At 37.9% G+C, this 17,835-nt stretch overlaps 1 protein-coding gene across 6 annotated transcripts in view; it reads left to right on the plus strand.

The window, feature by feature from the left end:
• The window catches only part of LOC122562232 (endonuclease V-like), a 128,052-nt gene that overhangs the window by 88,080 nt on the left and 22,137 nt on the right, over positions 1 to 17,835 (plus strand). For all 6 annotated transcript variants that reach the window (XR_015761429.1, XR_015761430.1, XR_015761431.1 and 3 more), the window contains exon 8: positions 17,409 to 17,497. Coding sequence is in view for 3 of the 6 variants with exons in the window: in XM_088000703.1 (XP_087856829.1) it covers positions 17,409 to 17,459 (51 nt within the window). In the remaining 3 variants the exon portion in view is untranslated. The remainder of the gene's footprint in view (positions 1 to 17,408; positions 17,498 to 17,835) is intronic.

A 17,835-nucleotide genomic window follows, 5' to 3' on the forward strand; every position in this document is an offset into this window, starting at 1 on the left:
AAAGATTGCCCCAAGGTAAATCAGTAGATCAGCATCTTGATGCAAGAGAGGGCTGTAGTTAAAAGACATCGACTGTACTTCGCTTTGTGATTTTTAATCTAATTGAGCTGTCAAGCAAAGATAACTTTTTTAAAAAAGATGTACAGATAGAAGGAAGTGAGAGGCAGAAACAAATGCATTCTGTTGTGTAACCTTTAAATATAACAGACCAAGAGCTGGAGTAATTCCTTACTTTCTCATGAGACAAATATTGCAATTTGCAGAGACCTGGGAAGGTGAGAGGCACTAAAAAAGTTAATTAATTCCAATATAGAGTTGGCAAGTAATTGTACTATGACACATTTGGATATTTGCTGGTAGCCTCGTAAACCTATCAGTTTACATTCTGTTGTAGTTTGGTGGTGACATAAACCACTGTAATCAGCTTAGCTTGAGGCAACATTTCACTGACTATTTTGTTTATTAATGACTCTAGTGAATAATATGGGGATCTGTGTGACATTGTGCTTCGTGAGCAAATCTACCACCTGGAGCTTACAGTTGCTTTTATTTATATCACCTGTCCCTGAAACTTTAGTAATTTCTTGAGCTCCATGTTTTCCAGCCTCACCTGAATAACACATGAAATATGGTGATGCTCCTGTCCTTGTGGGATTAGCTATCTATGTATTTGTGACGTCAGTGAGGTTCCTCATGATATTTCTTTAACCCAGTGAGTGCCAAATCTGTTATGCTGTGCCACGGAAGTGGGGTCTGTGTAGATTTGGCTTCAGTTTAACGTGGGATGTCAACGAATCTATTTCCCACAATTTTACCAGGCTATTATGAGCTCAACAGTCTGCATATCTGGGACATATTGGGTTGTAACCCCATGATGATCAAGCTGGTGCTCATGAAGTGGGCTGTTTTGATGATGTCAAGCTTCTTGAATGTTGTTCAAGCTGCACTCAATCAAACAAGGGAGTATTCCATCACACTCCTGACTTGGGCCTTGTAGACAATGGACAGGTTTTTTATAGTCAGAATATGAGTTACTACAGGGTTCCTAGCCTCTGACCTGCTCTTGTAGCCACAGTATGTAGCTAGAGTTCCATTTCTGGTCAACAGAAACCCCAAGGGTGTTGATAGTTGGGGATTCAGTGATGGTAGCACCATTGAATACCAAGGGACAATGGTCACATTATTTTTTGTTGGAGATATCCATGATTTGGCATTTGAGTGACAAGATTATTGCTTGCCAGTTTTCAGCCCAAACTGGGATATTGTTCAGGTTGCATTTAAACATCGACTGCTTCAGAATCTGAGGAATATCCATGAATTATTGTATTGATAGCATTCACATTTACCAGTCTTTCATTCCTGCTACCCCTGTACATTTCATAGTACTGCTTATAATTCTGAGAATGGGGGAATTCTCCCTGGGCTGCAAATCATAAGAAATCTTTTGAACTACTTGTTTGATTCACACATTTGAACTGACTATATAAAACCCTTAAGATTGCACAAAAACCGACTGACATTCCTGTGTCTGACCTCTATTATGTTGTGCCATACTGCATGCATGTCTTTGAAGATATGCTATCAACTGAAATGTCAACAGCTATATTACCAAAGGTTTAGAATTATATTTGGCTACTCATGTGCCTTTGTTGCTAAGTGCACTGACAAGCTGTACAGGCAGGAAAGGTCTCCAATGGAAATCCTGGCCTGTGTTAAATTACTTGCTATCTGCTGAACTGATGGTAGTGATACGAGAGAGGTCCCAATTTTCTCAACATAAGCTGGTCAGAAATCTGCATTTAATGGCATTTCCGGAAGGTAGACCTGTATTTGAATAAGGCAGGATCGGGATCAGTCACAATGCTCTCCATGATGCCATACAGAAAGATATGGAAGTGATTTTAACTTTGGGAGGGTTGGGTGAAGTTCTATGGTGGGGGCCTAGGTAGAGTGTAATCTGTCCAAGTCGCATAGTGTGAAATCAGGAAAACGGTCATTACTGAGCCAGTCCATTTCACATGTGAACCCAGCTGGGAAGTGTACCCTCCTGTCAGCAGCAAGCCACTCTTAGAGACCTGAATGAGTGATCTCTAGTGCTCAAGTATGTCTTGGATGAATGTGAGCATCTTATAAATGGGGGAGGGGAAGGGACATTTGAGGTAAGGGAACCTGCTATTCCACCTGTTCTATTGGGAAACTTAACTAAAACCCACATTCCTTTTTTCTAGCTCAACTCTTCTTGCCACCAGCTAACCATGGTTGGAAAGCCATAACTGCTTCCCCACTCAAGCTCTGGTTAATAAACATCAATCTGCATGTTTAGAAAAAAGCACTTTTCTTTCCTGAGGTGTCACTGCTTTTTGCTTAGAAGTGTGGGTTGAAATCACAGCATGTGGTGAGGCTGCAAGATCCATCCAGGTGATTACATGAGCCACTATACTTAAGTTCCTGGTTATCCTGGTTGGGTGTGGTTAAAATTGACCCATTAATGTCTCACAATGAAGGGTAGCCATTTGAGTAGCAGATCAAAGGGTTGCTCGTGCCAGTCACTCCAACCCAGCAAAAGCCAAGACCTGCAAGAAAGAAAGTGGGGTTGGGGGGGGGGGTAAACCTTGTAAGTATCATTGTAATTCTAGCTAATGATAATACTGTGTAAGTCAAATTTCAGAGCGAGACCTAATTTAATAGACCACAAGTCACTGAACATGTTCAAAAGAGGCAGCTGATGAACTTTTATCAAAAGAACATAACACTTTATTGCACACAAAAGAAAAATATGAACTATTTTACATTGTACAAGAACCATTTGGAACTCTTGTTACAAATATCAAAAAGATTTAACTCTTTTACCCCCGCAAGTATCTTACAGACACTCAAACATGAGTGAAGGATCACCCCTGCCCCCACACTAAAACTTCTTACTCAGCTTGCATGACTGTAATGGGTATCCTTTTCAGAAAAGATCTGTGTATTAAGGTCACTGTTATTTTCAACAGTTTTGGTCTCTTCCCGAAATCCTAAACCAAGCTACTACCTCGGCTCACTTACTTCTTAATGTGTTTCTGAACCTCATGTCTTCAGTAACCTTGTCAGATTGTCTCCCTTTTGAACATACCAACAACCTTCTAAGCAACTCAGAACTTCTCTCCAGCGCTGTTCTGACTACTGTATAATGGAGACTGCTAAAATAACACTACATCTGCTTTAGGAACTTCCTCAGAATAAATCTGCACACTGTGTGACATATTCTGGTTTGTTCTGATTTTCTGTGAGCGGATTCCTTTCCTGTCTAATGCACTGAACAATTCAACTCATATAAGTACAAGTAAACAAAACAAATTTCCACATACCCCTCTGCCACTCGAATTTAAAACGAAAATAAGAATCATATATTTCCCTTCTCAACAGAAATACAAATTAAAGCCATAAATCATTCTTCCATTTTAGATCCCGAGCTCTCAACAATAATAGCAATAAATATATAATGAACCTATATCTGTCAATAGCTTTGAATTACTTTATAGAATACTATAAACACTTCATGCAATTATTTTTAAAAAGTGCAGATTAACTGTCTGATAGGACATAATGGAAATAAGCTCTTTTTAGAAATTTTGAACAAATGAGTACATTTTCAGATGTAAAATTAGCTTTGAAGTTTGGCAAAGGAGCAAGGTTTGGCCATTTGACAATCCTAGCCTGGTTTGCCACACAGCTCAATTTTCCCATCTACTTCCCCACAATCCTTGACTCAATTGTCCATCAAAAATTGATCTCTCAATTCAGTGATTTACTGCCACTGCTTTCTAGGGAAGAGAGTTGCACATGCTAATCTCAACTCTGTCTGAATAGGGAGCCATCTTCTTAAAAGTTGTCTCCAGTTCTAGTTATTCCCACAAGTGGAAATAAACTCCTGGTATTCATCTTATCAAATCCCATGGAGATCTCATTTGTTTCAACAAGATCAGCTCTCTTTTTCCTTAACGCAAATAGGTATTAGCCCAACTTGTTTAAATTCCCAGTGTAAAATGAGCCAGGAATGAGTGGAGTGAGCCTTTTTGGCAACTGCTTCTCATGCAATTTTATATATTCCAGAGAGAGCTGGATGTAGCCCTTGCAGCTAAAAGGGATCAATTGGTATGGAGAGACAGTGGGAATGGGATACTGAAATTGCATGATCAGCCATGATTGCATTAAATGGTGGTGCTGGCTCAAAGGGCCGTATAGCCTACTCCAGTACCTATTTTCTATGTTTCTATATTTCTAAATAGGGGGACCAAATTGTACATTATACTCCCCATGTGGCCATGCACATTTGTAGTACAGGTCATTCTGCTGGAACTCGCATTTCATTAATGTGAATTCACTGTAATGCGATTGACAAATTGGGAATGCTGTTTCTGTAAAGCGTATATTGGTTATAACGTGATTATGGCCCCATTAGTTTAAATAGTGCTGCCATTACACAATTTTCTTATAAATGGTTTCGTAGGAGAATGGGACTGTAAAATGTTCCTCTTTTTACGTTTGATTCCCTTTACTATAAATACCAATATTCCATTTGCCTTCTTAAACCCTTGCTGAACATGGATACTAACATTTTGTAATTGATGTGCAAGGAATTCCAGATTGCTCTGAGCCACCAAGTTGTGCAATGACTTCTCCTTCTAACCAGTAAACTACCTTTCCATTCTTCCTGACAAAGTGGATATGTTTACATTTTTCTGCATTGCACTCCATCTGCTACATTTTTGCTCAATCACTTGATCTGTCAATATCTCTTTGCAAACTTTCTAGCTCCTCTTGATAACTTATTTTCCTGCTCACCATCATGTCATCAACAAAGTTAGCTATCACATATTCAACCCCTTCATGAAGTGATTAATATAGATAGTTGAGTCCCGGTACTCATCTCTGTGACACTTTATTAGTTTGACAACTCAAAAAAGATCCATTTATCTGTGCTGTCTGCTTACTTTTAACTAACAAATCATTTATCCATGTCACTATGTTATTCCCTATACCACATTCTCTTATCTTGAATGCAACACTTTGTCGATGCCTTTCAGAAATCTAGACACACTACATCTACATCTTCCCTTCATCTACCTTGTGTGTTACTGCCTCAAAAAAATTTGTATTTACATTTATTCAGGTGTGAAACATAATCTTAGAAGTGCATTTCTCCCCCTTCAAACTGAATATGAAATTCTTATCTTGTCACCTAAAGGTTCCCCTTGACATGAGGTTATTCACTAATCCTATTTCATCACGAATTACCAAATCTAAAATAGCTTTTTTCCTGCTTGTATTACTGCACAAAAGTAAATACAATGTGAACTCATTTTCCAGGCTCTCTTTACCAATATGATTCATCCAATCTATACATAAGTTTAACTGTTCTTGATTATTATGGTACCTTTCTTAAATGCTGCATTTATTTTTCCAAACTCCTTTTCTTTGGTATAACTACTATTACTGCAAAGGGGGCCTATAAATTATTCCCACAAGTGACCTTACATTTCCTATTACTTATCTCTCCCGAAAATCAATTCTACACATTTCTCTTTTGAGCAACGATCGTATTTTATGACTGTACAAATAACATCCTAAAGCAGCTTTTTATGGATTGGGAAACATCAAGTACCCTTTCATGTAAGGTCCCTGCCTTGGGCACGATCTATCAACACATCTTTAAAGAGTAAGGGACACTTATTAAAAATTGAGATGCCAAAGAATTTCTTCTGCTACATAGTGATGAATATCTGGAATTCCCTACCCCAGAGAGCCACAGTATTTAATAAGGCAGTAAATTAGCGAATCGAGGGTTGGGGAAAATCAGCCTTGATCTGATTGAATGGTGAGATAGACAGGAGTGGATGAATGGCTACTCTTCCTATTTCTTACATTCTCATCTTCTCATAATATATTATCATTATAAACTTTGGGTTCTGAAGTAGAGGTTAATAAAGGTGACTTGCTTTTTGTTTTAAGCGTTAAAAATCCATTTTCTTTAGCATTGGTCAAAACAGCCTTTCCAAATTATTCATGTAATTTGAGCAAAATAACTAGGTAAGCTGCCTGATGAAATAATTGCTAAAGTATTTACTAAGTTGAGTTTTATGACCGATCGATCAAGTGACCAGAGGCCTGAAGGAATTTCAGTTCAGAAGAAAAGATCTATACCAGGAGATACCTGTTCAACAGTCTCAAAGCTAAGGTCATTAAAAAGTCAGGACGTTAACCCGTCTGTGTATCCTAGGGAGAGACTGAGCGAATCATGTGGTAAAAGTGCAGAAAGTCACCTCAAGAAAATGCTTTGTGACCTCAGCAGTTGGGTAAGAAATTAATGCTTGAAGATAGAGTTACTTCACTGAGGTTAAATATCTGTAAAGGATGTTATTGAGAACAAAAGGCTTGCTTTTTTTGACTTTTTAATATTTGATCTTTCTAAATTATCTTTAAAGATAAAGCTTTGTTTTTTTTTACTTTTCTTTGATGTTATTTTGTAAATCTGCGTCTTGTGAGTGTGTTTAGCAACTGATCACCATAGAAGCTAAATTCTAAAAGTCAAACTTTTGGTCTATCAAGGCAGGTTTCATGCCAGGATCTGGCTTGTCAAGTATTACTGTTAGCTAGGATCATAACAAGACCAACTTTTAATAGATAGAAATCTGTTGAATTTAAGAGGGCTGTGTGAATCCTTAAAGGAACAAATACCATGGAGGTACTGGGCATTAATGCTGGGAGATGTAACCTATATTGCATAGACAGGAATTTCAAAACAGCTTTAATTTTTCATAAGATTTTTCTGGGCATAAAAAATATAATAGTGGATAATTTGAAATCTTCAATCAAGTCTACCCTGTGGGAGAAAGCAGATAATTTGAAGTTAGAAATAAAAGTTCGATCTCATAAGGATGTAATCTTTAAAGTGATTACCTGATGTTTCCAATTAAAAGGAGGTAAATCTGAAATGACTGTATCACCAGTAGCTAAGATTCAGTTAGACGTGACAAAGACATATGAATTAGGAGAAAGAAAGACAGATAAAATACTTGAATTAGAAGAAAAAGACGAAGAAAAATTAGTGGAGAAGAGCAAACAAAAATCAAAAAGAAATAGAAAGGGTAAAGCAATGGGAAAAGCAAGGAGAAAGAAAAAGAAAGGGAACTGGAACGAGAAAGATTGAATTAGAAAATGAGGTGAAAGACAGAAAAAAGAGCCAATGGAAATAAATTTCATTAAAAATGCTTGATCTCCAAAGGGAGAGAGAACTCAGGTAGCATATGACTTACCAAGACAAAAGCAGACAGTAAAGGAAGGAACAAGAGATAGTAGCTCAGAGGAAGATTTTGATTCCAATCAGGAATTTGATTTAAACATCTGCGGTTAGTGCCTAAATTTACAGATGTTGGGGTTGAAAGATGTTTCAGCCCATTTGAAAAGACAACTGGGAAGTTGAACTGACCCAAAGATGTTTGGACCTTAATGTTACAGGGTGTCTTGACAGGTACAGCTATGATTGTGTACACCAGTTTGTCACAACAGCAATAAGAATAATACTCAATGCTTATGAATTTGTTCCTGATGTTCATCAATTAAAATTTAGGCCTGCAAGAAAGAAACCTACTAAGGCATTTGTAGTATTTGCAAGAAAAGTGCAAGAAAAATCTGAAAAGAAGCGGCCTGGCAGGTACCTGAGATATCTCAAATAGATGGTTACATGTGACAAAATGGTCACTTGGAAATCAAGAAGGAAACAGGAGGAATAAAACATCTTTGGTTGGAAAAGGTCTTAGTTTTAGGGAGCAAACACAGGGATGCCAAAATTCTAAAGGAAAAAGGCTAAAACCTAATGGTGATACAAAGAACATACTATGCTCCCATTGTGATAAGCTCAGGCATGCTAAACGTAATTGTTGGAAGTTGAACGGGAAACATGTTGCAGTAGTAGGACTGCTTAAGGAATCCTCAGGAAAGGCACATCACGAAAGGAGGTGGGTGTTCAGTCTGTGGCAGTGATACAGGTGGAGTGTGTTCCCCTAAAGCCAATTATGATGGGAGAGCTGATTCAGCACAGTCAAAAAAGTTCTTCCCAGATTATTGATAGAGAATCAAACCACTGGAAATTCTGAATATTTTATTTCAAAGGGGTTTCCTTTTTTTAATCAAAGTCAAAATAAATCATGGCCCATTTAAGACAGATGAGATGTGTTTTCTCCCAGAGGATCATGAATCTTTGGAACTTGTGTCCTCAAGAAAGGCAGTTAAAGCAGAGTCTTTGAATATTTTCATACAGGGGTTGATAAATCCTTGATGATCAAGGAAATGAAAGGTTATCTCTGGTAAGTGGGATTATTAGTAATCAGGTCACTGTGCTCTTATTGTGGAACAGGCTCAAGTGGTTTACTCCTGGTCCTAATTCATATGTTTGGAAAATAATATGAACCTGCAAATTTCTCATCTGAATAGATTTTGCTTTTCAATGTAAACCACAAAAATAATTTTCACTTATGGAAAGATACTCACCTTTCAAACTCATTTTGCATTGCAGAATTGTTTTTCATTTGTGATTTAATACAGTTTTCCTATTTGTATGCTTTTCCCTGTTGTATAACATGCCAGCAATGATTTTATCACCAATTTCACAATACAGTACATTTGCACAATATGTCAAACGAAAACCGAACCTTTTAAATTCAAACCAAATTAGCTGTATGAAATCTGTTCAGTCTTAGCAACTAGCTTTCTTGATTAATGTAAACACAGTCAATGAGGAAAGAATGGATAGTGAATATTATAAATAATTTCAGAAACTCCATATAATTCCCTCACTAGAGTATCTTGGTTGAAGCGAAAGCTGTTCACAATGGTGGTAACATTGTAAGTTGGATTATTAATTGGCTAAGTTATATATAATACAACTATGACCAGGTAGGAATTTTAATTGGATTCTAAACTCAGGGATCACATCAATTGTTCATTATCGTAAAAGAAAGTCCTGTAAGAATATCAAAGTTTATAGATAACACAGAATTGTACAGGATCTCAAGATATTCTAAGGAAATAAATAACATGAAAGAGACCTATTGACAATTGAATAGATGAATGATGAAGTAAAGACAACATTGAGAGACATGAGGTGATGCGTGCACAGCTGACAATAGTGATTCTGTTTTACAGTGAAAAGTATTTCGTTAAATAAAATTCAGCAGCAACAGGACTTAACTGACTAATTGACTCAATGTCAGAAACATCATTTTGTGACAGTAACTGCCCACAGCAAATAAAACATTAACATGAAGAAATAAATATACAGGCTAGTAATCCAGGAAGGAATGCTGACAGCATGAAGCTCTTGAAATATTGCATACAGCTATAGTCATTGTACTTGTGAAGAGTTATTGGACTGGGTTGAGCAGGAAAATAAACCAACAGTAGAAGTTTGCAATGCCTGAGATTAGCCCTGGTCCTTACAATGAGTGCTTATGACTAATGTTGAGAAATCTGGCTGCAATCAGGTAAGGCATCAATGCTGAAAAGTGAAAGGGAAATCACAAAATGAACCAAAAAGTAATGATGGAATCACAGCAAGTCAGGGAAAGGTTTAAACTAATGTGGCAGGTGGCAGGATGAAGCCTTTGAAAGGTGATAGGTGTACAGAGAATAATCAACATTGATTATACAACAGTTCAGAAATAGAAGGGATCAGAGACAGAAAATGCAAGGTAGATTCAGAGGGGCTTGAAGTATATAAGTACAAAAACAATGATAATAAGGTTATTTAGCTCTTGGCAAAAGTAGCCGCATGGGATTGTGCAATAACAAAGACCTCACTCAAACAAGTGAAGGAATGGGCACTTAATATTTCTGGATGCCATGTGTTTGCAAAAGGGAAGAAGATAAAAGAGGGTGATGATATTATTCATAAAAGATTTATTACAGCGCTATAGCAATGTAAAAGGTTGATATACTTGACGATTCAAAAACTGAAAATCTTTGGTTACATTTAAGGAACAATAGAGCAGACAATAGAGGGGTGTGATCCAGTGTAAAAACCGGGGTAATAAACGAGAAAGCTGCCCAATTTTACATGACAACTGCTGACAGTGGGGAACGTCGCTAAGGTCTCCTCAGAACCATTTCTTAGGTATAGAAAATCTCTGGTTCCATAAGCCTTCAGTATTATTGTGACCCTAAGAAGCAGCAAATTCTAATGGGATTGGAAGGTCTAGGCGAATAAGCTGATGAATATATATAATTGGCCTGCTTCTATAGGCCACCAAATAATGGGAAGGAAATAGAGAACATTTGCAAGGAAATTACAGAAAAGTGCAAGTAGAGCAGTGATAATAGAGGCATTTGTTCTCATTTGTCCTCAGAGTGACCGGGGAAAGAGCAGGGTAAAGATTTGGAGAGTGTGGAGTGTGTAAGTACAATATAACTTTGTGAATCAGTTATGCTTCCAACCTAACAGGGAATGTAGCAATACTGAGTCTATTTCTCTAAAATAAAGTTGAGCATGTTTTATGCTTGGAGGATACTTAGAAAACAGTGATCACAGTATCATTAGAAAAACGCAGAGAAAAATCAAAATTTAACTACTCAAATGGAGTATAAAGTTTGTATGAGAGCTGACCCAGGTCGACTGGAATCAAAGAATGGCAATTACAACAGTACAGTGAGAGACCTTAAAAATGATGATGTGCCAAAAGAAAAAAAATTGCCTTTGTGCAGAATTTTTCATAATATCCAAAGCAATTAACAACCAATTTATTGATCTGTTCATTTAGGTATTGCTGGAAAAGTGCACATTTTGTTAATGCTTGCACTCTAATTCTTGTGCATTGTCCTGATGAGTGCAAGACAGAAACCTTTAACAAAATGAGTCTTTGTTTCTGCTATACTCAATTTATATACTGCTAAATAATTATTAACTAATTCAGCAAATGCAAATTCCCAAAATAAAGTGATAGCCTGCTCATTTTCCAGGTGATTAGTGCACCAACCAGTATGTAGAGGAGACTATCCACAGTAAGCGCAGCATTGCTTATGACTATCAACAAGTACATAACATGTTTGTATTGAGGCCATAGTGGTGAAAGTTGGCTGCACTGGGGTTGTGTCTTGTCATGAACTTGTTTAACAAGGTCCATTTTCACTGTGGTAGTTCAAAGCTTGCCATTCCACAGATGGAGTTGTTAGAAGGAACTCGTTAGTGACTGCTGTGTTCTCCCACACTGGATATAATATTATTTGATTTTTGGAAATTGGTTATTTTTTAAAGGAGCCTTTAGGTGACAGCAATACGTGATGGAAGTTAATTTTCAATTTGAAGAGGAAAAGTGTGGGACTATGACTAGTGTTTAAATCAAGGTATGAAGGCAAAGCTAGCTATTGCTCCCCTTTAAGGGGGTTATGGAAGAATACTTGAACAATTATTATGGGATTATGTAAGGCCTAGATTGTTTTATCAAAACCACTAAATTGTCAAAAGGAGATAATGCATCTGCAAGGAGTTAAATGAGTAAGCAGAAGATTGGCAGATGGAGTATAATGTGGAAATAATGGAGGTCTGAAGAATAAGAGGTGATCTGATTGAAACGTGAAATAGCCTGAGAGGACTTAACAGGGTGGATACTGGGAGGATGTATCCTCTTGTGGGGGAGACTAAAACTGGAGGATAAATTTTAAGAGTAAGAGATCTTCCTTTTCAGACAGACATGAGAAGGGTCATTAGCAAGAGCATCCCCTTCTGCATTTTGTTTTGTACATATATGCTTCTGTAAAATGCCTTGGGATGTCTCCCTCCATTTAAGGTGCTATGTTTTGTGGTACTTTACCAAAAGCCCTTAGAAAGTTTGTATACACCAATTCCACCCCATTCCATTACTTCATCAAACAACTCCCTATTTTAACAAATCTGTGCTAGCTTTCATTCACCATTCCAAATTTTTCAATGTGACAATTGATTTTGTCCCAGATTACTACATTGAAAACACAGTCACCCAAGGCTGGAATTGAACCTGGTCCCTGGTGCTATGAGGCAGCAGTGCTAACCACTGAGTCACCGTGCCATCCCAAGGGTTGTAAGGTTGGGTTTATTCATAAAATTTAAGAGGAGATAGTCTGGGGACAGATAGACGATGTTACCTGCAGCTTTCAGTTTCAGAAAACTAATTGAGGAGGTTCAAACATGGAATTATAGGACGCATCATATTCAAAAACACTGAAGAAGGAAGGGAGAATAAAAAAGGGGTTAGTGTGCAAAAATAGAGGGATCAAAAGTGCTTTTGAAGAAGTATGGAGAGAAAGCGAGAGTGGGATACTAAAATTGCATGATCATATTGAAAGGTGGTGAAAGGCTTGAAGGGCCGAATAGCCTACACCTGCACCTATTCTCTATGATTTATTTTAGGATTGAGATACACAGCATTTTTAACAACATGCAATGTTTGAAGTATTTTAAGTTTTAATGTGTCTTATATTGATATTCTAAAAATGGATTCAAAGGAACTAACAGAAGGTACAGAGCAAGATTCAATAAGGATGAATTTCCTTCGAATTACCAAACAAAATAAACAGCATAAGATACTGGTGAGGCCACAACTGGATTATTGTGTGCAGTTTGGATCACCACATTACAGGAAGAACATAATTGCTCTGGAGAGTTGTAAATAAGATTTACTGCAATGTAGCCAGAGTTAGAGAATTGTAGCTACAAGGGGAGATTGGAGAGACTGAGGTTGCTTTTCTTGGAACAGAGAAGGCTGAAGGGTGACGTGGTTGACACATACAAAATGTGAGGGGGAGCGATAGAGTAGGTGGGGGAACTTTTTTCCCTTGTCAGAGTTCAAAAACCAGGGATCATAAATTAAAGCTAAGTGGCAGAAGGATTAGAGGTGATGTGAGGAAACACGTTTTTATACAGAGGATGCTGAGTGTCTGGAATTCATTGCTTGAGTTGGTGCAGGCAGAGATCCTAAGCTCTTTTAAAACCTATCTGGATCTACACCTTATGTGTTGTAAGCTGCAGGACAATGGGCCATGTGCAGAAAGGTGAGATTGAAAAGGGCATCTGGGCAACTTTGGGTCAACATAGACAAGATAGGCCAAATGACCCCATTCTGAGCTGTATCATTTCTATGATTCTATGGTTTTGTATAAAATTCTGGGCTTAATTTTACATTTTTGAACCAGCATAATAGCAGGAAATGCACATGTACAGACATCTAGTTACCCTGGGAGGGTAGAGTGATTATCAACAAGCCAAAATATACAGGGATCACTAGACAATTACATAAAAATGACTAAGTTTGGCACAGTGTATTTCCCTATATAGTATAGCTGTACCTGAATTTTCTTGAACCCCTACACTTGGATTTTCATGCACAGCAAGTAGATGTATTCGGACTGCAGAAAAACAGGAAATTCCACCCATTGTCAGTTTCTAATTATTGCTATTCAAGAGTAAGATAGCTTATACATTATGATTTGTCAATGGACCTTAAAGATTGTACTGCAACACGTTATGAAATAACCATAATTTAAAGCAGAACAGTTAACTTATCACATATAAGATTCACATTCTAGTTTTAAAATCGGTGCACACAGCCATCACAGTTTGGCCATAATATGTCTGCTGTAAATCCTCTGCATTGGACCATGGACAGCAACATAGAAGTGTATTAAGGAAAAGTTCCATTGCTCAGCACAATCTCTATCACACCTGTCAAACTTGAAAAGCCACAGTAATCAATTATTAAATACTGCTGCCGCTCACAGCTTTCCTATGTGGCATGGTGTCACTTTTTGTAGCATTTTAGAAAGTTTGCAGTCAAACTGGAACCGATACAAAAATGACTTTTTTATTGAAACTGTTATATGTTGCCAATGTTTTGTTGAAGAAAAACATTTCACAATTTGATGGAAGTCTTTTTTCATATATGCACTTAAGATCGACCATTTCATTCTGCTAACAAGCAAATGGATTGATATGTATTCTTTTAAATTTAATCAATAATCTCTATGGTCTGCTTTATAAACACTGTATTTCGCATTTTACTGACTGTCAAAATAGGGACATAATAGGAACAGCTGTCATATTGCCTCATGCTTTGTAGTTCAGACTTGAAGATGAAGTTGTAGCCTACTTCAGCATAGAGCATTACGTACAACCATGTTCAAGGGTGCCTAGGATGTCATAGATATTCACTATTCTGCATTAACCCAAGTCACTGGCAATGATGAGTCAGTGCCCTCCAGCATTATCATGTAAGATGTAGCACAGAGACAGCTAGCTTACACTGACGTCAGTGGCAGTTCTTTGTCGTGACATAGCCCTGAACACAAGTGACATGAGGTACTTCTTCACAAAGCAATGAGCCTGCAAAGGATATTCCTGGCACTGCTAAGATGCATCATGTACATGTTGTAGGACTTCTCTGGCTGATGTGCAAAGTCAACTAAATGATAATGAAGTCATTCACCAATGTTGTTCCTTGAACCATGAAAACACATGGTAGTATGCCACATGTACATCAAACTAGAAATGTTCATAAAGGACAAGAGATAAACATTTTTAGAAGCATATATTGGACAGATACAGAACAACCACTTCAAAATTCAATAGCATTGATTCACTTCCATTTTAGTTTGAAATCAGCGGTTCTTTGATGGAGAAGACAAGAAATCATCAGCTGACAAAAAGGCAGGCATCTGGATAAGTCAGAGACATCCCCATTGGACCTGACATTAATTGAAGGGAGTTGAAAGGAATATTTGTCACAACTGGTGGTGAATTTTACAGTCACGATAGGCCTGACTTGTCTGGTGATCTTGAGCCTCAATATAAATCATGTATTATTCACTTCAGTTATTGCTATGATAATAGTGTTAACTAAAGTGACTAGCAGAAGAGCTAAATTGGACTAGCCTTTTGATGACAGATCGGTGAAATGGTATACAAGTTCACCCGACAGAATAGCTTTATCGGTAGTGGTTTCTGCAAGCAAATGTTTTTATTTCACTTTTTAACATGATCTTTATTTGAACTTAAAGGGATCCAACAGCCAAGTAGCTTAATCAAGCTTCCTACTATATCATTTTCCCCATCCCATTATACTTACTTCTACTTTATCACTAAAATTAGCAAAGGCATGGATTGGCTGCTTCCAAATCAAACTTGCATTGTCAAAATAGTCATTAGCTGTGTTTTCAAAGCTTGTAAGTCAATTAATTCAGTCAATTTGACATGTCAGTGGGACTCAGACTAATTAAAGTGAATTTTTGTAGCTAAAGTAAGAAGATTACATTTCATTTGAATGCTGTGTACCAGTTATTTAATCAAATTATTTTTCTGCTGTGACCGGATCTTACGTTGAATTTTGTCTTGTATAAAATACAACATGAAATCTGGTGTTTTTGAGTCTTACCCTTTTCTACTTTTAACAAAGAATATGGAAACCAAGATATTCTGTTTAGAAGCACTTTTAACTCTGTTATGGCAGGTCTTGTATTTGTGGCTCTTGTGTTTGATGTTGCCTTTGCTGCTGCTCTGGGAAAAGCAAATCAGAGCAGGACTTTATAACCTTAATGGTAAGGTCCTAGGGAGTGTTGCTGAACAAAGAGACCTTGGAGTACAGGTTCATATTTCCTTTAAAGTGGAGTTGCGGGTAGATAGGATAGTGAAGAAGGCGTTTGGTATGCTTTCCTTTATTGGTCAGAGCGGTGAGTATAGGAGTTGGGAGGTCATGCTGTGGCTGTACAGGACATTGGTTAGGCCAGTTTTGGAATATTGCGTGCAATTCTGATCTCCTTCTTATGAGAAGGGTGTTGTGAAATTTGAAAGGGTTCAGAAATGATTTACAAGGATGTTGCCAGGGTTGGAGGATTTGAGCTACAGGGAGACGTTGAATAGGCTGGGGCTGTGTTCCTTGGAGCATTGGAGGCTGACGGGTGACCTTAGAGAGGTTTATAAAATCATGAGGGGCATGGATAGGATAAATAGACAATGTATTTTCCCTGGGGTGGGGGACTCCAGAACTAGAGGGCATAGGTTTAGGCTGAGAGGGGAAAAATTTAAAATGGACCTAAGGGGCAATGTTTTCACACAGAGGGTGGTGTGTGTATGGAATGAGCTGCCAGAGGAAGTAGTGGAGGCTGTTACAATTACAACACTTAAAAGGCATCTGGATAGGGATATGAATAGGAAGAGTTTAGAGGGTTATGGGCCAAATGCTAGCAAATAGAACTAGATTAGATTAGGATACCTAATCGGCATTGACCAGTTGGACTGAAAGGTCTGTTTCCGTGCTGTACATCTCTATGAATCTATGACTCTAAGTCTTCAGGCATCACTTTATAGTTCTGTCATGATAAGCGTATTTGGGAGCTCACATGAGCTCACATGTAATATATCATAGGCAACATGCACTAGCTGTATTATACCTTATTATACCAGTGACTAGCAAGCCTTTCCTATTTATAAGTTTTAAAGTTGAAATTTAATTTATAATGTTAAAATCAGGTCATGGACTGTGTAGTTTTCCATGTCTAATGAGCTTAAAGTCCCATCACCCGTTTTCAAGACTGGAAATTTAATTACAGTCAAACGGCAATGGGAAGATTTGGCTCAAAAAGTGTGGCAGTGGAAAAGCACAGCCAGTCAGGCAGCATCTGAGGAGCAGGAGAGTCATCATTTCGAGCTTAAGTTCTTCATAAGGATTATCATTGGCTCTTGTCATTCCTGATGAAGAGCTTATGCTCGATACATCGACTCTCCTACTACTCAGCTGCTACGTGACCAGTTTTCCAGTGCCACACTTTTTGACTCTGATCTCCAGCTTCTGCCGTCCTCACTGTCTCCGGGAGGATTTGGCTCCTGAGTTTCAATGGCTCAAAGATTCTGGTGCAGGGTATTATTAATATTTTTAATGTTTCCGACCCTGGTCAAGTATTGAACTTTGCTGCAGAAATCCTCTCACAGTCAGAGAGAGCTGTAGTCATTGTCAGTGCAACTGACCTGATAGTCTTTTTTGGTGGGTTTTCTGTCGTGACTATCCAGTCTCTCCCAGATTGTGTTTCACCCACGATGATTTGCAAGTCAGACTCGGCAAACTGTCTCCTTTGTGCCTCTGTGTCATATCTTTCATTAGCTGCCGTGTCCAGATTGTTTAATATAGGGCATTTTAGTAAAAGGGGCACAAAAGGCAATTGTGAGATATCCAATCATGTTGGTAGACTGGGCAAAGAACATCTCACTTGACTGCTGCCCCCTGGCTGTATTCTAATCCTCACACACCTCCATTTTACGTGATTGCCACAGAAATCATGACTATCATAAATATGTCAGTGAACTGGTCACGGTAATTCCGGTGTAATTATTTTTCTTCTTCTCATTTCAGGCTGACATAAGGTCCAGAGAATATATTCGGAAAAATGTTAACGTATCTTGAGATTTCAGGAAGCAGCAACCATAAGCTAATATTGAAAGGTATGTTCAACTTGAGAATGTGATAAGTGGCCAGTAAGATTAACACTGAAATCTGGTCCCAGAATAGACTGCAGTAAGTAGGCACCTAAAGTCACCCACCATGTGTAATGCAGCAGAAAGCATTAGATTATGTTGCAAGCTACATAAAAAGGATGAATTAATACATTTGGTTAAAGTACTTAAATTACTACCAATCAGTCAGAGCCAAAGCAAAACTAGTTTATTTAGCTTTACGACACATTTCACCTTAACTCAAAATAACTTTACCTTTAAATATTTACTTCATGCTAAGGAGGAGAGGAGAGGAGAGAGCAGAATGAGAGGGCAGGAGTTAGGGT

The sequence above is a fragment of the Chiloscyllium plagiosum genome, unplaced genomic scaffold (assembly GCF_037043375.1).
Source record: "Chiloscyllium plagiosum isolate Xiang-an unplaced genomic scaffold, Cpla_swu_hap1 HiC_scaffold_25, whole genome shotgun sequence".
NCBI lineage: Eukaryota > Metazoa > Chordata > Chondrichthyes > Orectolobiformes > Hemiscylliidae > Chiloscyllium > Chiloscyllium plagiosum.